This window comes from Candoia aspera, chromosome 4 (assembly GCF_035149785.1).
Source record: "Candoia aspera isolate rCanAsp1 chromosome 4, rCanAsp1.hap2, whole genome shotgun sequence".
Classification (NCBI taxonomy): Eukaryota; Metazoa; Chordata; class Lepidosauria; order Squamata; family Boidae; genus Candoia; species Candoia aspera.
This window is the reverse complement of record NC_086156.1, coordinates 15,563,162-15,588,727: the sequence shown is the minus strand read 5'-3', so window position 1 is coordinate 15,588,727 and position 25,566 is coordinate 15,563,162. Positions and strand designations below refer to the sequence as shown.

Genomic DNA, 25,566 nt, shown 5'->3' with positions numbered 1-25,566 from the left:
TCCCTTTCTTTTTCTCCAATTTTTAAAATTTGATAAAATAGGAAACAAGCAAGCACCAGCACAAAACTCAGGCACCCCAAAAATAATTACATGACCTTAATTTGGTGAAAATTGTGACTCTGAATTGGTACCATACTGTAGACTTCTTCAATCTTTTCATATTAAGGAGCCACAATTAACTGGGAAACACATATGATTGTTCTGTTCATGCTTCAAGCATATTATTCTATAGCATGGATTTTTCACCATCTACGGCCCAACAGAATGATATTTTTGAGAAACAAAATCTGGAAATCTAAAAAAAATTAGACATAATCCAGACAACACCAAGGATGTTTAACTCCCTGAGACATCAGTTAGGAAAGCATTTAATTATCAGCTGTTACAATTAATGGGTTTAAAAGTGTTCCATTTGGGTGATTTAATCTTCTTGTTTTCCACACTGCAGCAATGAAGTATTTTACTATTGAATTACTCTTGGGCCTATAATCAACTGCTGAGTGATATAGCAACAGCAAGGAAAAAACATAAATGATTGGAGAAAAATTATAAGAATTATTTTTGTGTTTTAGAATTTGTTTCTTGAGACTATTTTATTTTCTTATTGCTTTTGACTGACTAGTAAAATGACTAACAGGGATAAGATTGATCATCCAAGCACCTTTAAAGCATTGATAATTACAAATTATCAATTACTAAATACAGAATTTTGTAAATCCATAAATAGTCAAGAGCATCATACAGATGAAAAATATTACCAAAGGTTTATTATTTCCATCTTTAATGGATATCCAGTCTTCTCCATTGGAGCTGATATCCACTCGATATGTTTTCAAAAAATACATTTTTTTAGTTTCTTTTGAGATGGCTCCTTGAGTCCCAATGGCAGATACAAAGCGGAGAACGCCTACGTCTACCTGTGGGAAGGAAAGAGGAGACACAGGCAGAGAAGTGAACAAATTAATCTATATCCTAATGTCTCATATGCTGAACAAGTAACACTTTGCTTCTTTAGAATGTGATAAGACAATCCTGCTATCACTGGGGGTCCTCCTGGTTATTCGGCTAAGACATCTCCTCCAAGGTTCTGCTTTGATAGGACCATTGTGGCATAATATAGATAATCTATCTACTTCTTTCAACACTAAAAATATATCTGCTTCAATATCTAAATGCAAGCAATTGTTCACCTGTGATTTGTGCACCTCATATTCCACACTCTGGATGGGAAGAATTGTAGACAACATACACAGTAGGTGGCCTGAATGGCCTGAAATGTCAAGTGGTCCATTGGAGCAACGATCCAGCAGGTTGATAGGATATTGCTGGTAAGGTAAAATCAGGAAAGTCCCCATCTTGTGTACACAATAATAATTTGCTTACATGCATAGGCTTTGTTGTTGGCTGCTAGGCATACACTGTTCACACATTCTTGGGTGCAAAAGCACACACACACACACACGCATGCCAATATGCTGTCGCTGTAACTGGAAGATAGATAGATAGATAGATAGATAGATAGATAGATAGATAGATAGATAGATAGATAGATAGATAGATAGATTTCTGTCATTTACAATTTGCATGGACTTCATATTAAATAACCACTTAGGAAGCAAAAGCAAAAACAAAACAAAACAAGCCTCCCAGAACAACCTGTTCCATTCTTGCATAACCGAATCCTTTTAGCTCTGATATCAAAATAGGTGATAAAAATGGCACAAGACTGCATTGGGAATACATACCTACCAATAACTGAATGTTCAAAGTAGCATGGTAATGTAAAATCAAATATTTTCTTGTCTTACAAATACGGCATCTAAGGGCTTACAACTTGCTCATGGTGAAGTTCTCTAGGAGATTTTTCTCCAAACAATATCCAGACATTAGAAGGGTGCGTGGAAACTGCTTGTCTTACATATCTCCTACATGTCAGCCTTTTTAATTATTTTGAGGCATGCCGGATGCAGATTGCATGTCTCTAGTGTCCGTCAAGCATCCGTTTTCCTGGAAGTATGTCATACAGCCAAAATCAATGAGGGTGGGGGGATGGATGGGTTAAATCAACATAATCTCTTAGGGAAAACACTAAGGAAGTCCTGTTGAAGGTAGACAGGCTGCTATTTAGATTTGCCTAGGAAATATACAATCACTTGGAAACTAAAAATCTTGAGGCATGGAAGTTACACAGCAAAGCTTTAGGGATCAGAGAGGGAAGCATTGTTCCCAATTCTAATTTTAAAAAGTGCTTTGCTTGTCTAAAGTTTGGGAAATGTCGAACAGTTTAAATATATGTCTGGAGAGGAAGAAGAAAAAGGAGATGTAGAGAAAGGAGAAAGAGATCTGTAGTTTTTTTATCTGTTGCTTTAATTGTTTTTATTTGACAGGTGTACAGGTAGTCCTTGTTTAGTGACTGCCTCATTTAGTGACATTTAGGATAGTGATGAAAAAGTAACTTTATGACCAATCCTCGCATTTACGACCTTCACAGGTCTGTAAAGCAAAGGAAAGCTGAAGATAAGCATAGTTGTGGTTTCACTCAGTGACTGCTTCATTTAATGACCAAGTTGCTGGTCCCAGTTGTGGTCACTAAATGAGGACTACCTGTAATCAAAATCACATCCGTCTCTAGCCCCCTCCCCCCATTTGATGGAATGACACACACATTCTTTTCACAGGGCATATGTTGTGCAAGGGTGGAGTAGAAAGGCAAGTCATTTTGAGTACTCTACTGATAGAAAAGGGGTTATCACATCTGCTTGATTACAGGCTATTTTTCATTCAAAATATTTTTCGAACATGGAGGAAAGAGAATTGTGCCACTCCTGAAGAAAAATCTGATGGTCAATGGTCAATGGGAGAATGTCAGGCATATTGTCCAGATCAACTTAGGTTGACATGCTCTCCAGATAGCACAGTGCTGATTGGGGAAGTGTTGCATTTGCATCATGTCTAGTTACCAGCATGAAGGGCTCTCAGAAACTCACTGGACCCAGGGAATGAAGGGATGAGTCAGATAACTGTTTTTTTTATTTAAATAGTCCTTCAAGTTTGAAATAGTGAGTATCTCAAGATCATACAGTTTGAAGTGAGTTGAGATGCCTCTAACTGGGATTTTCATGTGGGTGTTTTTTTAAAAAACTTCTATTTCCCTTTCTCTTTTTTCTTAAAATATCAGTAAGTACTTCATTGTGAGTGAAGTCAGGCAATAGCCCATAATGGGAGATCTACAAATTAAAACTCAGTTTCTGTGAAGGAAAGAAGAAAATAACTCCTGCAACAGGATTCAATTGTCCAATGTTTTAATTGTGTTGCTAATCAGTAATTGAATAATGGTTTTGCTTTACTGGAGCAGCTGATTCACAAAGCGACAATAACGAAATGACAACACAAACAAAATGCTACCTTGGAAAGTCCATACAGAGTCCATCTATGCTTCTCAGCTAACTTCTTCTTGTTCCCTATAGGAGTGCTCCAGTTACTCAGACTCAAGCAGCAATCCTTAACATATGTGTGGCCCAGGGCCGCAGCTAGGAGGGGGGCAAGTGGGGCATGTGCCCTGGACGCCGCGCTGGGGAGGCACCAAAATGAGTGCTGGGGGGGGGGTGCCAAAATGGGTGCAGAATCCATGTTTTCCCCTGGTGACAGAGACCCTAGTTGCGGGCCTGGTGTGGCCTCCCAAGTCCCAATGAGCTCAAAGGAGTTGCTTATGGAGTAAACAATTTTAGAACTAGCTATTTAGAACTAGCCCTTCCAATGCATAATGAAAAAAAAACCCCCACAACAGTTGAGGAATAATTACAAAAAGGAAATATAAAAATTAAAACAGCAAAGCACCATTGAAGTCACCCAGATTGAAGGACATCTTGGGTGACGTAAAAGCTCTTCCTTAATACTTAAAGGACCATAAAACAGGAGCAGAGTAAATCTTTCTGGGGAGGATTCTAGAACTGGGGTGCAGCATCTGAAAAAAAATCCTCTCTCGAGGAGCATCCATCACTACAAATCTTTACGATAAGTCTATGGAATAAGCATGTTATAGCTGCTTAAAATGCAACTCTGGAGAGCAGTGAACACCGAGATTCTCTACTATCTGTAGACTACTAGGGCAGAAGTAAGTCTTTCCATCTCTTTCCTGGTGGCATTTAAAAACCTGATACACGTAGTTTTTCAGGTGTAGTGAACTCACCTCTAACTGTGACAGCAATATGATTGCTTGGCAGTGATTTTCTCCTCTTACCCACCTACCCTCCTTTTGACTTTTCTCCTACCTTCTTTTCTAGGGCTTTTTATAGTTTGGAAAAACTTCTGTTTCACATTAAGATGAATAATAGAGGAATGCAGTGATGAAAGACCATATATCTGAAGCTGAACATCAAATAACCTGGCAGAAAGGCATTATTTAAACATGTGCACAAGAGAAGACTAAAAGATTGATATTTGAAAGTTCTATAACAGTCAGCCCAGTTTAAACAGCTTTACTCTTCATTTTCAAGATTACGGGCTTCGGTTGTCCAATATTCTCTTTTCTTTCACTATATCAAATTCTATATCAAGCAAGCAGACTTTGACATCGTTTTTCTTCTCTATTATGACCTCACTGTATACTGCAGAATTAAGATTGCCTGATTGTTTTGGAGCAAGACAAAGCTGCATATGTTTACATGCTATTAGAATAGAATAGAATCTTTATTGATTCAGTCTTTTGACCATATCATGCTATTAAAAACCATTAACCCAATGAGTTGCGGCATGCCAGTGTGCTTGTGAGATAAGGATTTCATACCATTTTTAAAAAATACATTAAAATGTAGCCACCCACATCTAAAATAGTAAAATAGTTCTTATACAATGTTTCCTGAAGTAATTATGCTCCATTGGCTTGATTCAGGTCTAAGGAACTTCAAATAGCATATAGTTTATTGGGATTGAGTATACTGGCTTTCCGTGTTTTCCCACTCATTGTGCATCTTAATGCAGTACTTCCAATATTTGTTAAAATAAATTTCCTCATAATGTCCAATTATATCTGATTGGAAAACAATCCTAGATTACAACACAAAATCAAATCCTGGTCTGTAATCATGCTCCATAAGAGTTAAAAGCATGGTTTCTTGATCTAGATATTCACGAGACTATTAACAAATCTCAGATGTAGTGAATAAGGAGCACAAAAGTACACACTATTTTACTCAACCATCAACCATGGGGTATGGAATCAAGATCATTATCCCAAATGATGCATCGATATTTCATTCTGAAATCTTTTCACACAAGTTCTCACTGGCGCATTCGGGGGTTTTATGCTATAAAATATCATTACTAATATGGAAAGAATGTCAAAAGGAATTAAATGTATCTTTCACAGGTTTATATTCATATGACATCTAAACCTCACCTCATATGTAAAAAGTTACCACTGTTTAGAAAAATGAAGTCTTCAGATATCAAATATATTTGTCCAACTGAACCCACTAACCTTCCATTTAGCTCTTTCTCAAATGTATATTATTTATTTATTGGTTTATTTTAATGTATATGTGAATATAACTACAGATAGTCATTGCTTAACGACCACAATTGGGACTGGAAACTTGGTTGCTAAGTGTAGCGGTCATTACTGAATCCAACCAAATTTTATGACCTTTTTTGTGGCGGTTGCTGAGTGAATTTCCATGGATGTTAAGTGAATCATGTGGTCATTAAGTGAATCATGTGGTTCCCCATTGATTTTGCTTGCCAGAAGCCACCTGGGAAGGTCAAAAATGGTGATCATGTGACCATGGGATGCTGTGATGGTCATAAATGCAAACCAGTTGCCAAGCACCCAATTTGCAATCACATGACTGTGGGGACACTGTGGCAGTCGTAAGTGTGAGGATCGCTCACAAGCCAGTTTTTTCAGCACCATTGTAAGTCCAAACTGTCACTAATCAAATGGTCATTAAGTGAGGACTACCTCTATGTGCTATATCCTAAGTAAAATTATTACCAGTAGTCATAAAAAACAAAAACCAGTAAAAGACAAGTAGCAGAGTAAAAACCTTAATTCCTAAAAGTATTGAGAATATACTGGATTAGGTAAAAAATGGTAAATGGAAAATCAGGTTACTGTTCCTGTTTTAACAGGGCTGCTTCTTAGACTCCAATGAGAACAACTGGCCCTGATGGCTCTTTTTATCAAAGAGCTATTGTCTTTCTATTTTCCTCTTGGTAATTTGTACATATATTTTTACAGCTCAAGTTTTAATCTGTGCTGCAGAGAGAACGACACTGAAAGGTTTTCCAAACTCCAGGCCTGCACAGCTTGTGATGCAAGAAGTCGAATGAAGCCCACTAGCTGTAGAAGACTGTCTATAAGGCGCTCAATAAATCTCAGGGTTTTTTTTTTAATGTGGTAGGAATTAAAAAAAAATCAAGGCAATGAATCATCAACCACATAGAAAGTCACTGGGCTGCATTCAGCTTGCTGGACAACCAAATTGTTCAGATCTGGAGTTCCTGTTTCATTCTGAGTCCATTCAGTAAGAGTAAAGTAGTGTATTTAGCTACTGTGCAGTAAATCATGCAGCCAAATGGCTGGTTAAACAGTCTGTGAGCACAACACGCAGTGTGAAATGAATCTTCCTGTTTCCTACAATCATGCAAACACAACTGAACCACAAATGCAAAGGACTCATTCTGAAAATGAAAATCTGTCATGCATAATAAAACATAGTCAGCTGGGACTGCTGTGGCAAGGGAGCAATTGTGGGTACCAGCCTTTCTAACACTCTTGCTGTAGGTTTGTCTGCAGTGCTGCCTGAAAAAATAAAAGATGAAGAGCTGGAGTCTGATTAACAGGAAGTGTGTTGTGTGTGAGCAAGTCTTGTGGCTTGGAAAACTGCATGATCTGTCACTTGACCCCAGATGCTGAAAAGTCAATATTTTAAGAGAATTGTGTCATTTCCTTGGATAGCAAGACCTGTTCTGCATTAAAACATCCACTATTGTTCTGAGCCTAGTCAGAGTACTTATTTTTACAATAAACCAGCCTATTACCCTTCTGAATTAGCAATTAGTTGGATGCAGTGGTGGTCACATGATGTAATATGTCCTTGTCTCCTGGAGCGCCACTTGCAGAATCATATGCATACCTCTGGCTGGTTTCATGCATTGTGCTAAGCCATAATTTTTTACACTGTAATTTACTGAACAACAATGGCCTAATTTGTAAATAAAGCAAAACCATAAATCATGGTTTATAAACCACAATGGTGAAATTCACACATTATGCCAAGACAAAACTAAAGAGAACATATCATAGACTACTGTAAGATGTGACTGCAGTCTTTATTTCTAGCAGAGCCACTGTCTCTTTCCCAGATCAGTCAAGCATAGCAAACCTCAGAATCAGCTACTCAGAAGTTCCAGTTCAGGAGAAATCTCTTTTAACATTTTAAACCAGTTAAAGAAGTAGGGATTTTGGCTTATTTTTCTATTTTTATTAATATTTTGTTTAGCTATCTTTTAATAAATTTTTGAGGTCATATATTTTACAACATAGTATTAATATAATGGATCTATTAACATTTAGGTAAATAAATATGTCATTATCATAATAGGGATCTATAGATCACCAAGGGAGCTTCCATAGCTGAGAGAGGACTTTCATCTGCAGTATACTAGCTCTGTACATCTAGCAATTGCTACACATATAATTTTTCCTTCCTAGATACTCGCTACATAAATGATAGTCGCACACTAAATCTTTAAGAAAGTGCCACTTGGTACAAGTAAATGCCCTTCAAATCTCCCTCACTGAGTTGACTGAAGTCTAAAGAAGTAAGGATTATGAAACACTCTTTCCAGGAGAAAAAGTCAAGCTACAGAAGTAATAGATTGTGCCCCCCGCAGAAAGGGTGCTAATTGTCAATTAAAATGGGTGAGCGTTTTTAAATGTTGCCATTATAGAGTGGAGGCAGGTCTTTGCCATTTGTCAATGCCATGCTTGCAACCGTCACCCCCCAAAATTAGGGGGCAGACCTATCTTTTTGACAGGGAAAAGACAGTGCTTGTCTAGGCTGTGTCACATCTGGATGCATGGCACATTCTCCTTGTCTTATGTTAATTTTTTTCTTGCATAAATCAGAAGCAACTAATTAAAAGAGAAATATTTAATTCTGACATGTTCTTTGAACTGGCATTCCATCTGGTTCTGTTTTTGAATAATAAAATCTGCTGTAGCTATAAAACTTGGCAATCAGAACTTGGATAAGGAGAGACAAACGGGACTCGGTATAGCAGGTTCATACACTAGCATTTTGGCTTGAGACACTTCCAAATTTCAGCATACCAAATTGGTCCATCATGGAAAGTATAAAAATTAAATGTGAAAGAAGAGAGTAAGGGAAAAATGCTATTCCTATCCTGGGAGGTAAAAGTATCACTGGTATACATTAACTCTGATTCATTTTTACACTTAGGGTCTGAAAAAAAAATTTGGTTCAGAAATGTGTAGTATATAATATATCCCATGGAACCTACATAAGTATGCATTTATGGCATGTATCTGCTGGCGTTGCAAACAAATTGGAAATGCCCTTCAGGTATCCCATTAAATTATACCCATACGGACTTTTAAAAAATCAACACATATTTTCAAAAGAACCGTAAAAGATATCCATTTTGTGGTTCACCTCTTGTTTGGTAACATCTTAAAACCTGGACTGGAAAGCACAATGCATTTCTATGACAACGTGGAACATCATAATCCAAAGTAATCAGCTTTTTATGCAATTGAAAAGTTATTCTGTGTTAGGAACAGAAGCTGATTAACTCCTGGCACCTTTGAAAAAGATCGCTTTCTATCTAAAAGGAGCATGGCTGATTGTACAATATTACTGCTCTGAAGCCAAAAGCTTTGCTTTGGCACCACATTCGCTTGCAAATGTGCGCCCAAGATATTTCACAATCGCTGGGTCAACAGAGAAAGAAATGTGAATGGGCTCCCTTGCCTCTTCTAAGGTTCTTAGAAATCCTTTGCAAGCTATAGCTTATTCAGAAACTCAGTCCTTTTAATTAACATTTTTGAATACTTTTTTGTGATTTAGATTTGATTTTAAACCACCACTTAATTCTGTAGTTTCAAATGCAGACGAAAGTTTAGCACAGCCTGGATAAAAACCTTTCTGGAATGGAGTCCAGAGACTATATAGAACTGTGAAAGTTCTCTTAATGAATTGCATTCTTGAAATTGGAGCCTTCAAAAATCCTCAGTCTGCCAGTCATTCTTGTGACAGACAAGCATAGCTTGTGGCTACAAGAGGTTCTGATTGCTGGCAAGAAATATTGTCTTTTCAAATTATTGTCCCAATAATTTTAGTTTTGTATTCTCCACATTAAACAACTGATGCATTTTAATATTCAGCCAAGCAAAGCCAAGCAGACTTCGGCTCAGTATAATTACCTCAAACCCTTTTCAGGAAACTTGGTTGAGTGAATTAATAAGGAGATAACAGGTTCCTTGTGGCAAGTTGTACCTCTTGCCAGGCATCCTACTTGTGGTTGATCAGATTTGTTGGGACTTTTGTTCATTATGCTGGTGGGGAGTTCTGTTCTGAAATCCTGTCTCCATGACACCACTGCCTCTCATGAACTTGCTTGCTTGGGCATGTTGAGATCAGAGGGAAGGTGTGCTTTATCCACCATCCCATTCCTGCACTGTCCAGGAAAGCCAGGTGTTTGTGCATCCATTTCCCTCCTTCACTAACTTTTCAGTAGGGATGTTCTCATACCAGAATATCCCATCGAAACTAAAAATGCTCAAACAAGCTCTTGCTATCTAGATAAGAGTTTTCCTGGAAAACATATGGGAGCTTTTCTGGGAGAAAAGCTGTGATGAATAATTAAATGACATTATTTTCAACACTGCATTGCCACTGAAAATAGTTCCAATATGTTGGGGGAAAAAGGCTAGGTAGTAAGTTCTTCGCAGGGAGGAATGTTCTGAAACTTTCTGTATCATTTAAAGAGAACTATGACATTTTAAATTGCCCAGTAACCCCAGAAATTCAGTTCATACCCATATCTTTGGATTATGTTATTTATTTCTTCCAAAGCTCAGGTAGCTTATGTGGGGATCTCCCTTCATTTTATTCTCACAACAACAACCCTGTGAGGTAAATTGAGCTGTGAGAGTGACTGTTTTAAAATCAGCCTTTAATTTCTATGACTGAGAATGAACTTGAACCTAAGTCTCCTTGATCCTAGTCCAATACTTCAATCACTCTTCATGGTTAACCAAGGAGTATGGTTAACGTTCTTTGAAGACTCAGTATGATCTCAGTAAAGTTTTACAAGGATCTCTATCTCCACTCCAGCTGTCCAATCTTTGCACAAGGGAGCCAGTTATGAGCATACTACAGAAAGAATAAACTTGATCTAATGAGTTCAACACAGGAGGCCATGCAAAAGAGAAACAACAAGCTACAAAAGTACCAGCTGCTTGTCAGATGTTCACTTTAAACATCCCATCTGAGCCTGGTTTCTTTTGTAAAAGACACAAGTGATAGATTTCGTTTAATCAGTGTGGGATATTTCTTCTTTCTTCCCTTTTTAAAAAAAAAAAAAAAACTGCTGTAAGAAGCTTTTGTTCATCAGGCAGATGTAAAATCTAAAATGAGGAATTCCTTTCAGGAATGTTGTAAACTGAAGGAAAACCAAACTGTTTCAGGTTCATCTCAGATGGAATTGCATCTCTCTCCTGTCCCCTCTGATGAAAGGAAGTGAGAGAAACAACAAAAGCAAGAAAAAGCCTGCATGGGCAATGGAATGCACTGATTCTGGAAGGGCACATACTTAACTCACTGAAGCAAAGATCCTTTTGACCTCCTATCCCCCATCAGTATGAGGGAGTTGTAAAAAGGGCAAAGTTCAGTGGAGGGATAAAGAAAGCTGGAAAACATATGGATGCAGACAGAGAATGACCAGGCAACAAAAGACTTAATGGGACATGGTAGAGACAGAATGACTCACGCGGCCTCTGAACCCTTCTATCTTATATCATAGTACAGCTTGGAAACTAGTCTAGGCAAAATATATATAAGAGAGCTTCAGGGAGATGGCAAGTTGCCCCATGATTCAATTTTGCATAATAGAAGATGCTCTGCTATCAACTTTGGTTCCCTGCTGTCTCTCTGCCCTAATTCTGCTGCAATACATCCATTATTTTTTTTTATGACTTGCTGAGTATGGATTGTGATCCTCTGTGTTCAAAAATAATTTTTGGTACTAGAAAACTCATCACCAACAGCTGAGCATGTCAAGTTTGCTATACCCATCACCTAGAAATTAGGGCTACAACTTTTTTTTTCTGGCCAGGCTTCTGTGCCTTCAAGAACAACATAGCAAATTTCCTCATTGCTCTACCTGCAAGCTGGGAAATGCTGCAGCTATTCAATTTCTTCATTTATTTTTTTAATAAGGAAAGCTACACACACACACACACACACAAACGCACACACCATGCCCTCCACAGTTTTGGAGGATTAGTTAGCTGGATTCCAACTTCCTTTAGCCTTAGCCAGCACTGCCATTTGTCAGGAATGTTGGAAATTGCAATCCAAAATCCACAAGAACAACAAGATTCCCAATCCCCAATTCATCAAAACAGTATTGTGGCAGCTTTGGAGTAGATTTTCTGCTTATGGCTTGTGTATTGGAAAGCATGAATGAACTGTATTTTCCACAGTCATGGAAATACATCTTCTGATGGATAAATTCACTTATCAACTGGTGACATGACTAATGTTTAAGCATTAGAAGTACATATCATGTACAGAAAATGCAAAAGATCCCACCTTATGTATTATTTGGATGTAAAATATAGCATTCTAGGCATTACAATATAATTAAAGCTATAATTTTTCTCTTGTGTCATTATGTAGCACCAACATTGCTTGCATAAAAGATTCTGAGTGTAAAACATAGACAAAAGATATTCTCTTTGGCTTAGCAATAAGAAAGTTGCACTTGTATGCTTATTTACACAGAAACAAGCTCCCTTGAGCTCAATCTGAGCTTTAATTTGGACCCAGAACAGAAAAAGTATTTCAGAGGGGTCCTTGAAGCACTCATTGGTCATTTCTGTGGTTCTTTAAAGAAGGTGGCCTCATCCAGTTCCTGTGCAAGCCCTGGAAGAGGTACAGGTTTTAAGCACTCCAGGAGAGGTGTGATGAACACGCTCCCTCTCCCCTGAAGTAACTTTCTGACTTTGCATCCAAATAGCTGCACATCCCTAGCCATAATGTGACACCTTTGTTTTAGGGTTAGCACAATCAGTAAACTCCAGACACTGTACTTTGTAAGCTATAATCTATGGCTTAACAAGTTGTGTGACCCATCTTTCTGCTGATGAAATAAATCATGGTTCATCAAAATGGAGCTACGTATGTATGTTCAAAATGTAAGGTCCAAGAACTCCTCCGCCCAAACTTTGCTACAGCACCGAAAGCCTTCCAAAAGTTGTTAGTACATTGCATTTTTTAAATATCACAGAGTAGGAAATTGATTAAATATATGACTGGAGAGTGATCGGTAACTGTGGTATGTGTGAAGTCAGTTCTTGTAAGAGACCAGACATAATACTTAGGTCTATTATTATGTGAAAAAAAGAAAGCATGAATAGATAAAAGAAAGTAAAACCATCACTACCACAAATTACCTTTGTAAATTGTTTTTCTAACTATCATGAGCACATGAAAGGCTAACTTGATCCTCTTTGTCAAATTAGGTATTTAGGAGATCCATGACCAGGATCTCCCAGAATTATTGTTTTGTTTCAAAAGCAGCTGTGAAGAGATGCATATCTGGTGAAGCCATGCAATGGAGTAAACTCGTCCGCCAATACAATGTCCTTTATTTAAACACTAATAAAGACCAGGACAAAACTTGTAATTTGCTCCTGTATTCAGGTGTGCGCGCCTATCTCTGTGTATAACACTGCTTTAAGAAGTTCACTCATTAAAGTTAATGAGACTTTGTGAGCAGCACCACTTCTGGTTTATGTACAAGCCTAAAGTTGGACTGTTACAACAAATAGCAGAGTGTGCTTTGCTCATGTGAGCTTCAAAGTACTTCTTCTGAATTGTATTGAATCATGGACAGTCATAGTTGTTGCTTATAACCTATTGGATGCCAATACAACAGCTTTTTGGTTCTGTTTTCATCATGGGTCATACTGTATGCTTGATAATGGGGGTGGAGTCAGTGAAAGGAGTCTAATCTTCCAACCCAACTTGAGAACAGTTGTATATTAATTCCACCAAGAGACTCCACTGATTAAAACACCAAAAGGCTGTCTGTTTTTCCTCTCCCAAGAAAAACATTGATTGTATTTAAAGCATTTATTGATTGTATTTAAAGCATTTATTGATGAAGTATGATAGATGCCTCCAAATGCAGTTTTCTTCCTTTTCCATGCAAATGATCAAGCAATACCCAATTCTTTTAATATTTATCATTTTGCAGTTGAGGGGAGAAGGAACATGGATATACATGGATGGGAAAGGATTTTTCTAGCAGCTGGTCTAAAAATAATTGCAATTCGTCATACGGCATCCCACATTAACATCTGTACAAATGTTTGTTTCCACAGCAGGCACACAAACACACACACACAAACACACGCACATGCACACAGACTTCATATATGAATGTTGGCTGGTGCATGACATATAATTTTTTGCAGCAAGTTTATACTTCTTTTCAGGCAGTTGTTTAGATTGGCATTTGTAGGAGAGCTTATCTAAACATCTCGTCCAAGAGCCTGAGGGATACGCAATGAAAATTTGGAGTGAATGTCTGTTTTTTCTTTCTTTTTTTCTTTTAGGAACATATATTGTATCCAATAGTATCCTACAACAGCAGCTGGTAATAAGATGCAACTTAGGTAAAAGCCATTTTCAAGCATTCCTTCCCCCTGAAAGAAGGTCTGAGAACAGAAGTTCACAATCAATTTATTTAATCTCCCTGCAGCTCCACATTTGATAAACACAAGTGTCCTATTCAGTTGATGGCATTTCATATTTTAATATCACTCCTGGAATATCAGGAGGAATATCACTCCTTTAATATCACTCCTGTTCTATGGTGAGGAAAGCATGACAGGATGATTTTCTCTTTACTTGCGTAGAGCAATTCCCAACCCCCATCCAAAAAACCAAGAAAACAGGTTAAATATTACTTTTCTGGGGTTTCTTAGTTAGGAGCAAATGAAGTTACCCCCTACCACTTCAGACCACCTACCCATCAAGCTCAGTGATGTGGTCTCCAGGGGTAGACCTTGTCCCTTGGGTCCTCTGAGAACTTGATGGGGTTCCATGAGAAATTAAGGGCAAACAAAGAAAGGTCATTCAAATGCAGCAGGGAAATTCACACTAAGTTTTGTAAATTCAGCAGAAAGGATGGGGCTTGTCAGTTTCTGTTCAGATAAGCTAAAGTGGTTAGGAGTAATCTTACTAGTTTGTCTTCTTTACAATTACAGTAACAATTGTAAACCACCCAGAGTTGCTGGAAGTTGGGCAGCATATCAGTTTTATACATTATTATTGTTATTGTTATTCTCAATGGGTGTTTTGCATCTGTGGCTATTTTGTGACTCGGCAACATTCCTGCCCAGTTGGCAGCATCATATCGGATGCTCTCAGAAGTCGAAATGTGCCTTTTGTTTCCAAACTGTTGCCTACCTTGATCTAAGCTGACTTGTAGCAGTTAGCCACCATCATTTACATCACCTGCTACTTTAGCCTTTAACTGAAAATGCCTGTCTGGTATATTTTGCACACAATCCTTCTCCAACAAATAGAACTTATATAGTGGAAAACATGCATCTTGTTCATCTTAGAAGACTGTAAGCAAAAATTACTGAATGCATTACTTTTAAACTAAATAATTTTACATGTTGACTTTTGCCCAAAGCAGCTTTATACTTCTGTTTCCTGTTCTCAAATTTGCATTAAATTACAGTTATACAGCTGTAGCCTATGAAAATCATTGGCTGAGTTTACATATTGTACTAAACTATGGTTTTGTTTGTTTATGGAATGAAATACAATTGAATGGATTTGCAATACACTATCGGTTTACAAATTACAGTGGCTGATGTCACATGATGGATTAAGCACATTACAACTTCATGTGATATGCAAAGCCACAACAGTCACAGGATGAACCCTTCTAGAACAACCTCTTAACTGATCTGAGTGACTTCATACCTCGGTTGTAATATAGTTTCTGTCTGAACGTTGAGGTCTTTTTTTAATGTTGGTTCATACTTGTCTACTTTTCGTGAAAGACTGGATGTTAGCTTTATGTTCATGAAAACTGTTTGGTCTCCCTATGAGCAGAAAGGCAGGATATACTGTATATCCAAGGTATAATAATTGTGGTAGAGTCTATGTAGTGGCTGTACTGATTGTCATTGATAGGTGTGACCACCTCGACCCTGAATTTTGTGATGATTTTTAGTATGTTTTTATCTTGTTTTTATCGTTTTAAAATTGTTGTATTGTTTTGCTGTTTTATATTGTTTTTAATTGTTTGTGATCTGCCCAGAGTCATATATGTAAGGTGGCTATATAAATTGGAAAAATAGATAGATAGATAGATAGATAGATAGATAGATAGATAGATAGATAGACAGACAGACAGACAGACAGACAGACAGACAGACAGACAGAGCTGGGCTGCTTCTCTCACAATAGGCTCATTTTTGTAGCTGAAGAAGCTTAAGGGTATGGGTACACTTACTGGTTTATTAATTGTATTCTTTCATAATCAGCTAACCTATTTAACCAGCTCCCAATTGGCTAACTTATTTGACTGCATGTAGAGTGGGTAAGTGAATAAATATTTTTCTAGTAATGCACCTATTCCAGACTGATCCTGGGGTTCTGGTTATTATTTCTTTCAATTCATACAAAGTTTTATTTTCAGTTTCATTCCAAATGCATTCCTTGTCCTCCCCAAATAGCTCCCTTGTGATGTAGTCACTTGTGCAAATGTTGGGGCCAACGTGGCTAGGTAAACATTCCCATGATGGTACCAGCTCTGATTTGGACTTAAGGGTTTCAAGTTCCTTTTCTGCTGCTATCTTGCCTGCATCTGATTTATACTTTCAGCAGCCTTGTGTTACCAAATATACACCAGTGCTGACTCCAATCTGCATCTTATTAGATTCAATTTCTGCATCTTTCTAGTAGTGTTTTTAGGTTGTTATTGTGATCTGTTCTTGAGTCAAGCATTTACATGTCATTGATAATGATTTCCATGACATATATCCCTTTTAACATCATGCATCCACTTTAACACATGACGACCATAATGATTTTAAACATTTTCATTCAAACAATAAGCTGGTAAAGTAACCAAATGTTGACTTGACTACTGCTGTTTTCCTCATCTAGCTTCAGCTGCTAGTAATCTGAATGGGATATAGGACAGTAAAATAAAAACAAGGTTTAGACAAATCTGTCTTATTCTCTAACGTAAGCATATGACAATGGTCTCCCATGAGTTAAGTCTCTTGCATTAAAACAAACTTGTAATTTTTTTCTCTGTTGCCACCTCAGAATTTACCATTTATGTTCACCAGTATTTCCATGTGTTTCTTTTGCTTAAGTTCTCTCTTGAGTTTCTTTTTAAGAACAATGGGAACCATTCTTGATGAAGGATAAGTACTTAAACATCTGGTTCCAGCTTTATTTGACACTGGTCTGGTATACAGCCATAACCTGTAAACACATCTGTAAAACATTCCTTTACGTTTTCCTTTGTTACTTCAGCATCTTCTGGGTTGATCAGCCTGACACTCTTTATAAAGTTCATTAACTTACTTGCACAATATTGATATGCAAAATTCTAAAGGATACACTTTTATTTTACTCATTTCAAAATATATCTCCATATGTGTATGTATATGTATATGTGTATATCTATATTTATATCTATATCTGTCTCTAAAGTGTTCTCCATAACTGGTTAGGGTTGTTAGTCAATGGTAATCTTACCTCTATCTCTCTTCTTTCTCTCCCCCCATCCATCCATCCATCCATCCATCTTTTAAATAATGTATATGGTCACCCATTTCACTCCTGTAACTCTGGGCAGTGAGCAAGATCAATGTTTACATACTTTAAGTTTTTCTGTGCACTTCAGTGTTTACTACAAGTCTTACTGCCTACTTAAGTGGTGTGGAAAATCTGGCTTTGCTTCTGATTAAACAAATAGTTATTTTACCTTATTTTAAAATGTGGATTGTTTTCGCTGAACTTTCTGTAAACTGCCCAGAAAAATATTGCTTGAAGAGTGGGATATAAGCAAACAAAGACTACAATTATATTGGAATTCTCAAGCATGTATCAACATGACTTAGTGATCTGTATATACAAAAGGGAGATTTAGAACAACGATTTTGATTTCATACAATAAAATCTGACCACAGGGGTGGCTCTTCTAAACTCTTACGTGTGTTCTATTCAGTATAATAATTGACATAATAAGTAATGTATTCTCTTATCATTTGTGTACCTTTGAAATTCCTTTGCGTGCACGCACGCACACATACACACAGTTAATTTTCAATTTTTATATAATTTTCTCCCAAATTGTATTCCTTTTCAAGAAAGTGTGGATAAGCAAAGGCCATGACTAGGAATTGCTAAAAAAACAGTAACAAGGCAATTCAAAACTTGAGATATGTAAGGTGCTAACTAAGTTTACAAACACAGGTTTTGCTTGAAGACTTCTAAATTATGACTTTGAGGTTATTTAAATACAGTGCTTCTTAAATATAACTATTGGTCCTAAATATGCAGACTAAACGTGTTTTAAAAATCCAATTATTGTTGCCAGAGCAAAAATCAGCCAGCATTTTAAAAGGAATGCATTGAAAGTATAATAATAAATTCTTTGCAGGTTATGGATTTGATTAACTTTTTACTCCATTGGGATTCTAATTGTACAATAACAGGAGTTCCTTAGATTTTAAATACCACAGACAGGAATAGGTTTCACTAAAAACAGATGTGGAACCTTATGTTGGCCTTCTTACTGGTTTTAAGAACTAGTGTTGTTGGTCATCGGTTATTTGGATTACAGAAATGGAAAAACTATACTGTTTTTCTCATGAATCTATATGTTAATGAGGGGCGGTTAGATCTGCACTTCAACTACAGCTCCTTGCTCTTAATTAAATGTAAGGGTAGCTTGAGGGGGAAAAAAAGATAATTCTACTCCATTTTGAAAAGGTCCTGAAACACAAATAAAACACACATGGATGCACACACACAGGTTTTGGCAAACCTGCAATAACCCTTTTGGATTTTATCTCTAATGAGAATGGTTCTTGATCATTCCACCTAATATTTCAGTCTAAGTGTCATAGTTTAATGGTTCTCTGATGGTTATTTAATGCTATTATTTTATTCTTTTAAATATGTGATTTTGTTATTTAAAGTTACTTAGTTTTTCAAGTATTTTACCTTTCTCAGTCACTCATGGGTCCTATTTGTCTATGTATTTATCTTTACTGGCCATCTTGTACTTGTTTATGTCTTTCCTCCTATCAGTTTGATTCAGGATCCTATACCTGCACTTATCTAAAAGTACCATATTGTACCATCATTCTCCTTCCTTATTCTTTTCTTTTGGGACACTGACAATGCCTAGGATGGTTGAACTTACCTGAAACCCATCTAAATACTGTAATACATAATATTTACAAGTCTTGGATACCTTTTTGTATGTTTCCTTCAGTCGTACCTACACTTCAGTTTGGATATTCTAGTCCGTAATATTAATAAAATACATGACGAAGTTTGGTAATATAGAAGGGACATGTCAGTGTTAATTGCAAACTTGGATAAGCCCATTCCCTTGATAGGATTGCTTCTTCATTTTGATTATTTATGACATTTATAAAGCCACTCAGCTCAGAATTTATGACTCTAGAGGGCCTAGATCAATAGAAATTAAAAAAATCAAAATTGAATAAAAGTAATACAAAACCCAATTAACAAATCACAATCATACACATACACATAGCCAAGGCAGGGAATAACAAACTCTAATTCTCCAGCAGATGGACTCAATTACCATCCCGGCCCAATGTGTGGGAGAAAAGATAGGTCGTCACATCTCTATGAAGGGCTAATAGGGTTGAGGCTGCCCAAACCTTGGGGGGCAGGTATAGCAACAGAGAAGAGCATGTCTCCTGGGTCCCATTACATGACCCTGCCTCATAAAGGGCATCTGGAACATGCCCACCCTGTACAATATAGCAGAATGAGTAGAAATAACCAGACATAGGCAGTCTCACAAATAACCTGATCCTATGCCATGTAGGGCTTTATGTTTTGTTTTTTTAATCACATGGCATAGCGGTTTGGTGTTCATGCTGCTTTTTCTTGCTGGAAAATCCTTGTGGGATCCAGCAGCCAGATGTGTAGACTATTTAGCCGTGACAATTCACGTTGCCTGGGGTGCACCATGAGGAGGCTAGTCTACATCGCACAGAGTTGGGCTGAGAGAGAGTGACTGGCCCAAGGCCACTCAGCCGGTTTTCATGCCTAAGGCAGGACTAGAACTCTCATACCACGCCTGATTGGCTCTTGGGCTGAGAGAGGGGGACAGGCCCAAGGTCACCCAGCCGGCTTTTATGCCTAAGGCGGGACTAGAACTCACAGACTCCTGGTTTCTAGCCCAGAACCTTAACCACTAGACCAAACTGGCTCTCGCTTTATGGGTGATAGACAGAAACTTGAACTGCATGTGGAAGCCTAGTGGGAGCCAGTGCACCTTACAGACTTGTGGCATTACAGGGCATACTGTGGTGCATCATTACTACCAATATAGCTGCCTTCTGGAGTTGCAGGTTCCAGATGGTTTTTAAAGGTAACCCCATATAAAGCACATTGCAGAAATCCAACTGGGAAGTGATCAAGGTATGAGTGACTGTGAAGAGCCTCCCAATCCCCAAATAGGTGCATTTGGCACACAGATGGAGTTGTTCAAAGGCTATACTGGCCAGAGCTGCCACCTGCTCCTCAAACAGAAGTTGTGCACAGTGGGGGAGAGCAATATCTCTCAGAACCAAGGATAGAAATTCTCCAGAACAGATCCAAACCCACAGCCACCGCACCTTGCTAGTGTTAAGTTAAGCCTATTCTTCCCACAGCCTCCAGACACTGGAAAAGCACCAACTCAGCATTGCTTGGTTGGCCAGGGACAGAAATGTACAATTGAGTATCATCAGCATAATGATTGTATTTATGATTGTATGACCTCACCCAGTAGCTTCATGTAGATATTACAAGTGGAGAGACAATGGAATCCTGAGGCACCTTACAAAACAGTGGTCTAGAGCTGGATCTCTTTCCCCCTACCAACACTGATTAGCCTTGGATAAAGGAGGAGAGCCACCACAACACCATGCCTCCCACTTTCAATCCTTTGAGTTGACCTGGAAGGATACCCTTCCTTCCTGTGGCAGAGGGGAGCCACAGAGATCTCCAAGGCTAACAGGAGGTGATCTGTCCATCACAAGGGACAGATGATAGCATTCCCCAATTCCGTATCATGTCACTACTGTTCTGAGATGAAAATCAGATCTAGTGGTGCCCCCCATGTGCACTGGGTTCTCGATGACCTGGGTTAAATTCATGGTTGCCATAAGTGGCCATATACCCTTCAACCACTTTGGATTCCCCACCCAAGAAAGGCAGGTCTCCCAAGGCAAGTCTCCCAAGCCTGCTAAGCCTAGGAAAGTCCACTGCCCACCTGGCCATGGAAGTCAGCAGCAAAAGTAGGGAGGCAGCTATGTGGCAGGGAAGTTGGTACCGTTGCAATCCCAACTTCACAACAGGACCTCACATCTGATTATGTATGAAATAGTGCCCTTGAAAGCTATAAGAGTCTCCCAGATGATCAAAACTAGTCCCCTGCCCCTACCTAGGGTTGTGGCTTATGCCACACTTGAAAATCATTTGGACATCTTTCTGAGAAGGGCATCCCTTCCTCCGTGCTCAGCCAGATCTCAGAAATAAGTGAGTTGGCTCTCTCATCAATGATTAAATCATGATTCACTGACCTGGCATTAAGTAGTGGCAGCTGGAGACCAAGGCCACCTAAGGTCCAATGACTGAGCAAAAGGGTTGAGTCTAGGGGGCTGGAGTGCAAAACCTTTACTAAACACAGAGGCCACATTCCCCACAAGTGGCCACCCACCTCCAGTTCCCAGCATAGCTCCCTCACCCATCACTACTGGGATGTTCGTGCTTGCCCTTAACCTCCCCAACATACATTCCCTCCCAAACACCCCAATGTCAAACCCTCCCCTTGAAAGATGGTTCAGGTATCAAGGATGTTTCTGCCTTGCAGGCTGCATCCCATTCCCAGGCCAACAGCCACCATCCACCCACAATCAAACAGTTACACCATCTCCTGATTACCTCTGGCCAACCAGGGTAAGAAATCACAAACAGTAACAAGTAAGCTGTGAAACAACCATGCTCCTCTTCCATCTCCCACCTGGTGGGAGACCACGTAGCAGTAAACCCAGCATTCCCAACCCAACAAAACCTTCCCCCCATTGCCCTATCTGAAGCCACTTCATAAGTCCACGAAGGAAAATGGACAACCTGCCAGGATTTTTTTTTTAAATCAAAGTGGCCATAATCATTATGAATGTGGGCTTTTTCCTTTTGAAAAAAATGGATGAGAGGATGACAAATGCAGATCTGTGGAGATAAATGGCAGTAAGTAATGCATTGTTTTTTTCTTCACAGGCAAGAATTTTTCTACTACTTATTCCTTATGAGTCAGAATTAACTGATTTTGGTTTGCCACACTGATGGGGGATTACGTTCCTCTCATACAACTAACTAGTTTTCAACTGCTAAGGCTGTGCTGAGACCTCAAAAGCTGGACACCTGAGAGTCCCATTGTGTTCTAAAAGTTCAAGAATGAAAGATTTCCTCTGTCTTTCTTCCACATGCTGATAACCACTCAAAATGTTTGTAAGCTTTTTTGCAGACAGCTAATCTCAGAGGAAACATTGGATATGAATGCTCTTATTGATGACTAACGATGCATTATTCCTATATGCCAGTTAGGTATTTCCTATGGAAAACAATAAAAACACAGATATTGCCCCATTTGTTTAAACTACTGGAAGCTTTCAACACTACATTAGTAATCTAACAAATTGAAAGTTTCTGTTTTGGCTCCTATTGTCTTCAGATGAATTTGGATCACAGTTAAAGAGGAAAGTGAAAGTTCTAAAACAGTGCAAAAGAGAAATGTTTTGATACTTAAGCCTCTGAGTTCTTATCGGAGTCTTAAAAACAAAGACCCAATGATCTAGCAGCCTTACTTTGATTCAGCTCTATAGCAATTTGCACAAATAATTTTTATTGGCATAAAACTGTCACTCATGCCCTTGTGACCTCCCATTTGGACTACTGCAACACACTCTACACAGGGCTGCTCTTGAAGAGCATTCAGAAGCTTCAGCTGGTACAGAATGCAGCTGCACGGGTTGTAAATAATGTTGGCTACTTGGCACATGTAACACCATTGCTTGGGGAGCTGCATTGGTTTCCGCTGTGTTTCTGGGTGCAATTCAAGGCGCTGGTTGTCACCCTTAAAGCCCTCCATGGCTTGGGACCAGGTTGCCTAAGGGACCATCTCCTCCCACTTGTTTCTACCCATCCAATTCGGTCCGGCAGGTTGAGCATGTTATGGGTCCCATCAGCCAAGGAATGCCAGCTGGTGGGGGCCAGGAGACGCGCCTTTTCTGCTGTAGTGCCTGCCCTCTGGAATATTGTCCCTCCTGAGATTAGGAGAGCCCTGACTCTACTGGCTTTTCAGAAGGCCTTGAAGACCTGGCTATATGCCTGGACCTGGGGTCTCGAATGTATGAAGGGCCCCATTTCCTGGTTGTGCTGACACTGGTAGATTTGAATATCTCTTGGCTGCTATTTGTATTTAATTCTGTCTGTACTGTTTTAATTGTTTAACTTTTTTATGACTGTTAGCTGCCCACAGTCACTGGTTTGAGATGGGTGGCTATATAAATTGAATAAATGAATGAATGATTAAAAATAAATTTGGCATTTTTAATTGTACATGCATATGCCAATATTACAAAAATAAAGTAACTCAGATTAAGAAATGCTTCCTCTTTATCTAAACTTCTCAATTGTGAAGCAATGGGCTGTTCTGAAGACTCGTGTGCATGGGAGAAAGAAGAAAAAGAGGAAGGAACATTCATTCTTAGACATTTCTCTGCTACCACTCTCAGCACAAATAAAGATACCAATTCACATTCTACATAGGAACATCCAGAAACATTTCTCAATTTTTTTCTGAGTTACAGCTTTTCCATTCAATATCAGAAATCATTTCTCAAAACCAAAGGAAGGTAGTAAGTACGTGTATAAACCATTTCTAACATACTACAAAGGTATGGTACTCTTCACAAAAGAAGAGTTCAGAAAATTCACACTTTAACTCATGCAGCTATGGATACAGTAGGGCATAAAGCACATGGGTGGCTATATAACTTTGTTTAATAATAATAATAATAATAATAATAATAATAATAATAATAATAATAATTTCATTTTAATATATTAGAGTGATGTTTTTGCATATAAATGGAAATATATTTTATCTAACAAGATACATTTGAAATAACTTAACTGATGAATATCAATTACTAGGGCTTTGCAAATATTCAGTGATATATTTCACTTCAATAACGGTTTGAGCAAAGCATCCCCTCAGAAGTGGGGATGCTTTATGATACAATGTGGCCCCCATTTCTAGATTAAAGCAAACCAACCATGTTGCTTTGTGCTGCTTTGCTTCAGAATCCATTTTAGCCTTCTCCTACAGAACTGAGAGGAGTCTTTTATGGTGGCCACTGAAGAAGAAAGCTGAAAGGAACCTTCCAAAGTTCCACCCAAAATGTTTCTAGATGGCTTTAGCAAGCACTTTGGGACTTTTCACAGACTTCAAATAATCTACAAAGTCTGGTAGTTTGCCAAAACTATCAAAGGTCTTCTAGGCTGGACACTTTCTGACAACTCTGGGGCAATCCTACACCACATGCTGAAGCTCTTTAGCGTAGAGACCTCTAGTGGATGCCCAATTTTTTCCAGGATGCATAATGAATCCTGCAATATCACTGAAGCTGCTCAGCTTGGAAATGCTTTTGTCAGGGTTGGAGGAAAAGGCCGAGAGAAGCTTACTTTCACAGCAATGACCCACAGTGGCTCAAGACAAAGTAAATAGTTTCATTAAAACCAAGCACATCGTCTCTTTGTCTTGACAAGGGGAACCACATCTCTTCCACAGTGCAAATCTCTTTGTCAAAGTGAATTTAGGTTACTTTGCACCAGTCTATTAACTGCCTCTTGGCCTTATCTTTCACCTCCTATGAACAGGGGTGCATAGTCTTCCATTTCATGCTTCATTTTTTAATTTACAAAAGCAACTGCTTTTTTGCTCCCCTTTTGTGGTACAGACACTATACAACCTGAGAGTCTAATGTTCCAATATACACAAAATATATAATCTCATCTTAATTTTGTGAAAAGCATAGGTCATTGGGAGTAAAATTCTCACTTGTGACCCATGGTTCTAATCATCTCTTGAGTACCATTCATCAGAAAGCTAGCACAGGCTGTTCATCAGACCATTTCCCTTTAAGAGCCTGTTAAACTATTATTGACTTTTCTCACTAAAGCAAAATCTGATATTTGTGCCCAGAAGACTGAAAAAAATTGCAGGAAGGAAAAGAATGAATCTTCTTGACCTTTTCTTTCTTTTCCCCTTATACCTTTGAGAGTCAGTCTATTTGTGATATAAACCTAACAGGGGATGTGAAGAGTGAAGATATTCAGGCGCAGACCTTTCTATATTAACCATTTTTAAAAAAAGAAAAGAAAAAAATGTTCTGGGGCATTTCTTTACCATTTTAAATAGTCTGTTTGCTTTCCTTGAAACCCCCCCTCCCCAACACATTTGTACTTTTTATAAACATGGTTTGATCTTTCCTACCTGTATCCATTCTCTAGTAGAATCAATTTCAGGTGTCCATCCATTTTCAGGATAATTTAAACGGGACCTTTCAGATGACCACTGGGGGTTATACTGGGAAGAGGCAGTAATTTGGTCAGAATGAATTTCACCAGATTCCATGCCAAGTGGTTCCATGCACTGGAAATCTAAACAAAAAACAAGCATTGCTAGTCTTGTTGCATCCTTTCTCATAGGAATGCTGAAGTATTATGATGTTACTTTATACATAAGAAACTGCTGGCAATTTGAAGATAGTTCTGACTTCAGCTTTTAGAATTATACAAACATAGTGACAGCCACAAGTATGTATGCTGATGACACCTGCTTTATTTTTCCAAAGTGCTGAGTTGGTATCTTGAAGTTATCATGTGCTGGATGAAGACTACGGTAAATAAACCTAGATTGAATTCCAATTAGATGGTGATTCTTTGGATGGATGCT

At 38.4% G+C, this 25,566-nt stretch overlaps 1 protein-coding gene across 1 annotated transcript in view; it reads right to left on the bottom strand.

Annotated features, from left to right (window-relative positions):
• NRP1 (neuropilin 1) overlaps window positions 1–25,566 on the bottom strand; it is a 137,029-nt gene that overhangs the window by 39,353 nt on the left and 72,110 nt on the right. The window contains 2 exon segments of the mRNA XM_063303449.1: window positions 759–917; window positions 25,105–25,271. Coding sequence (XP_063159519.1) covers window positions 759–917; window positions 25,105–25,271 — 326 coding nt within the window.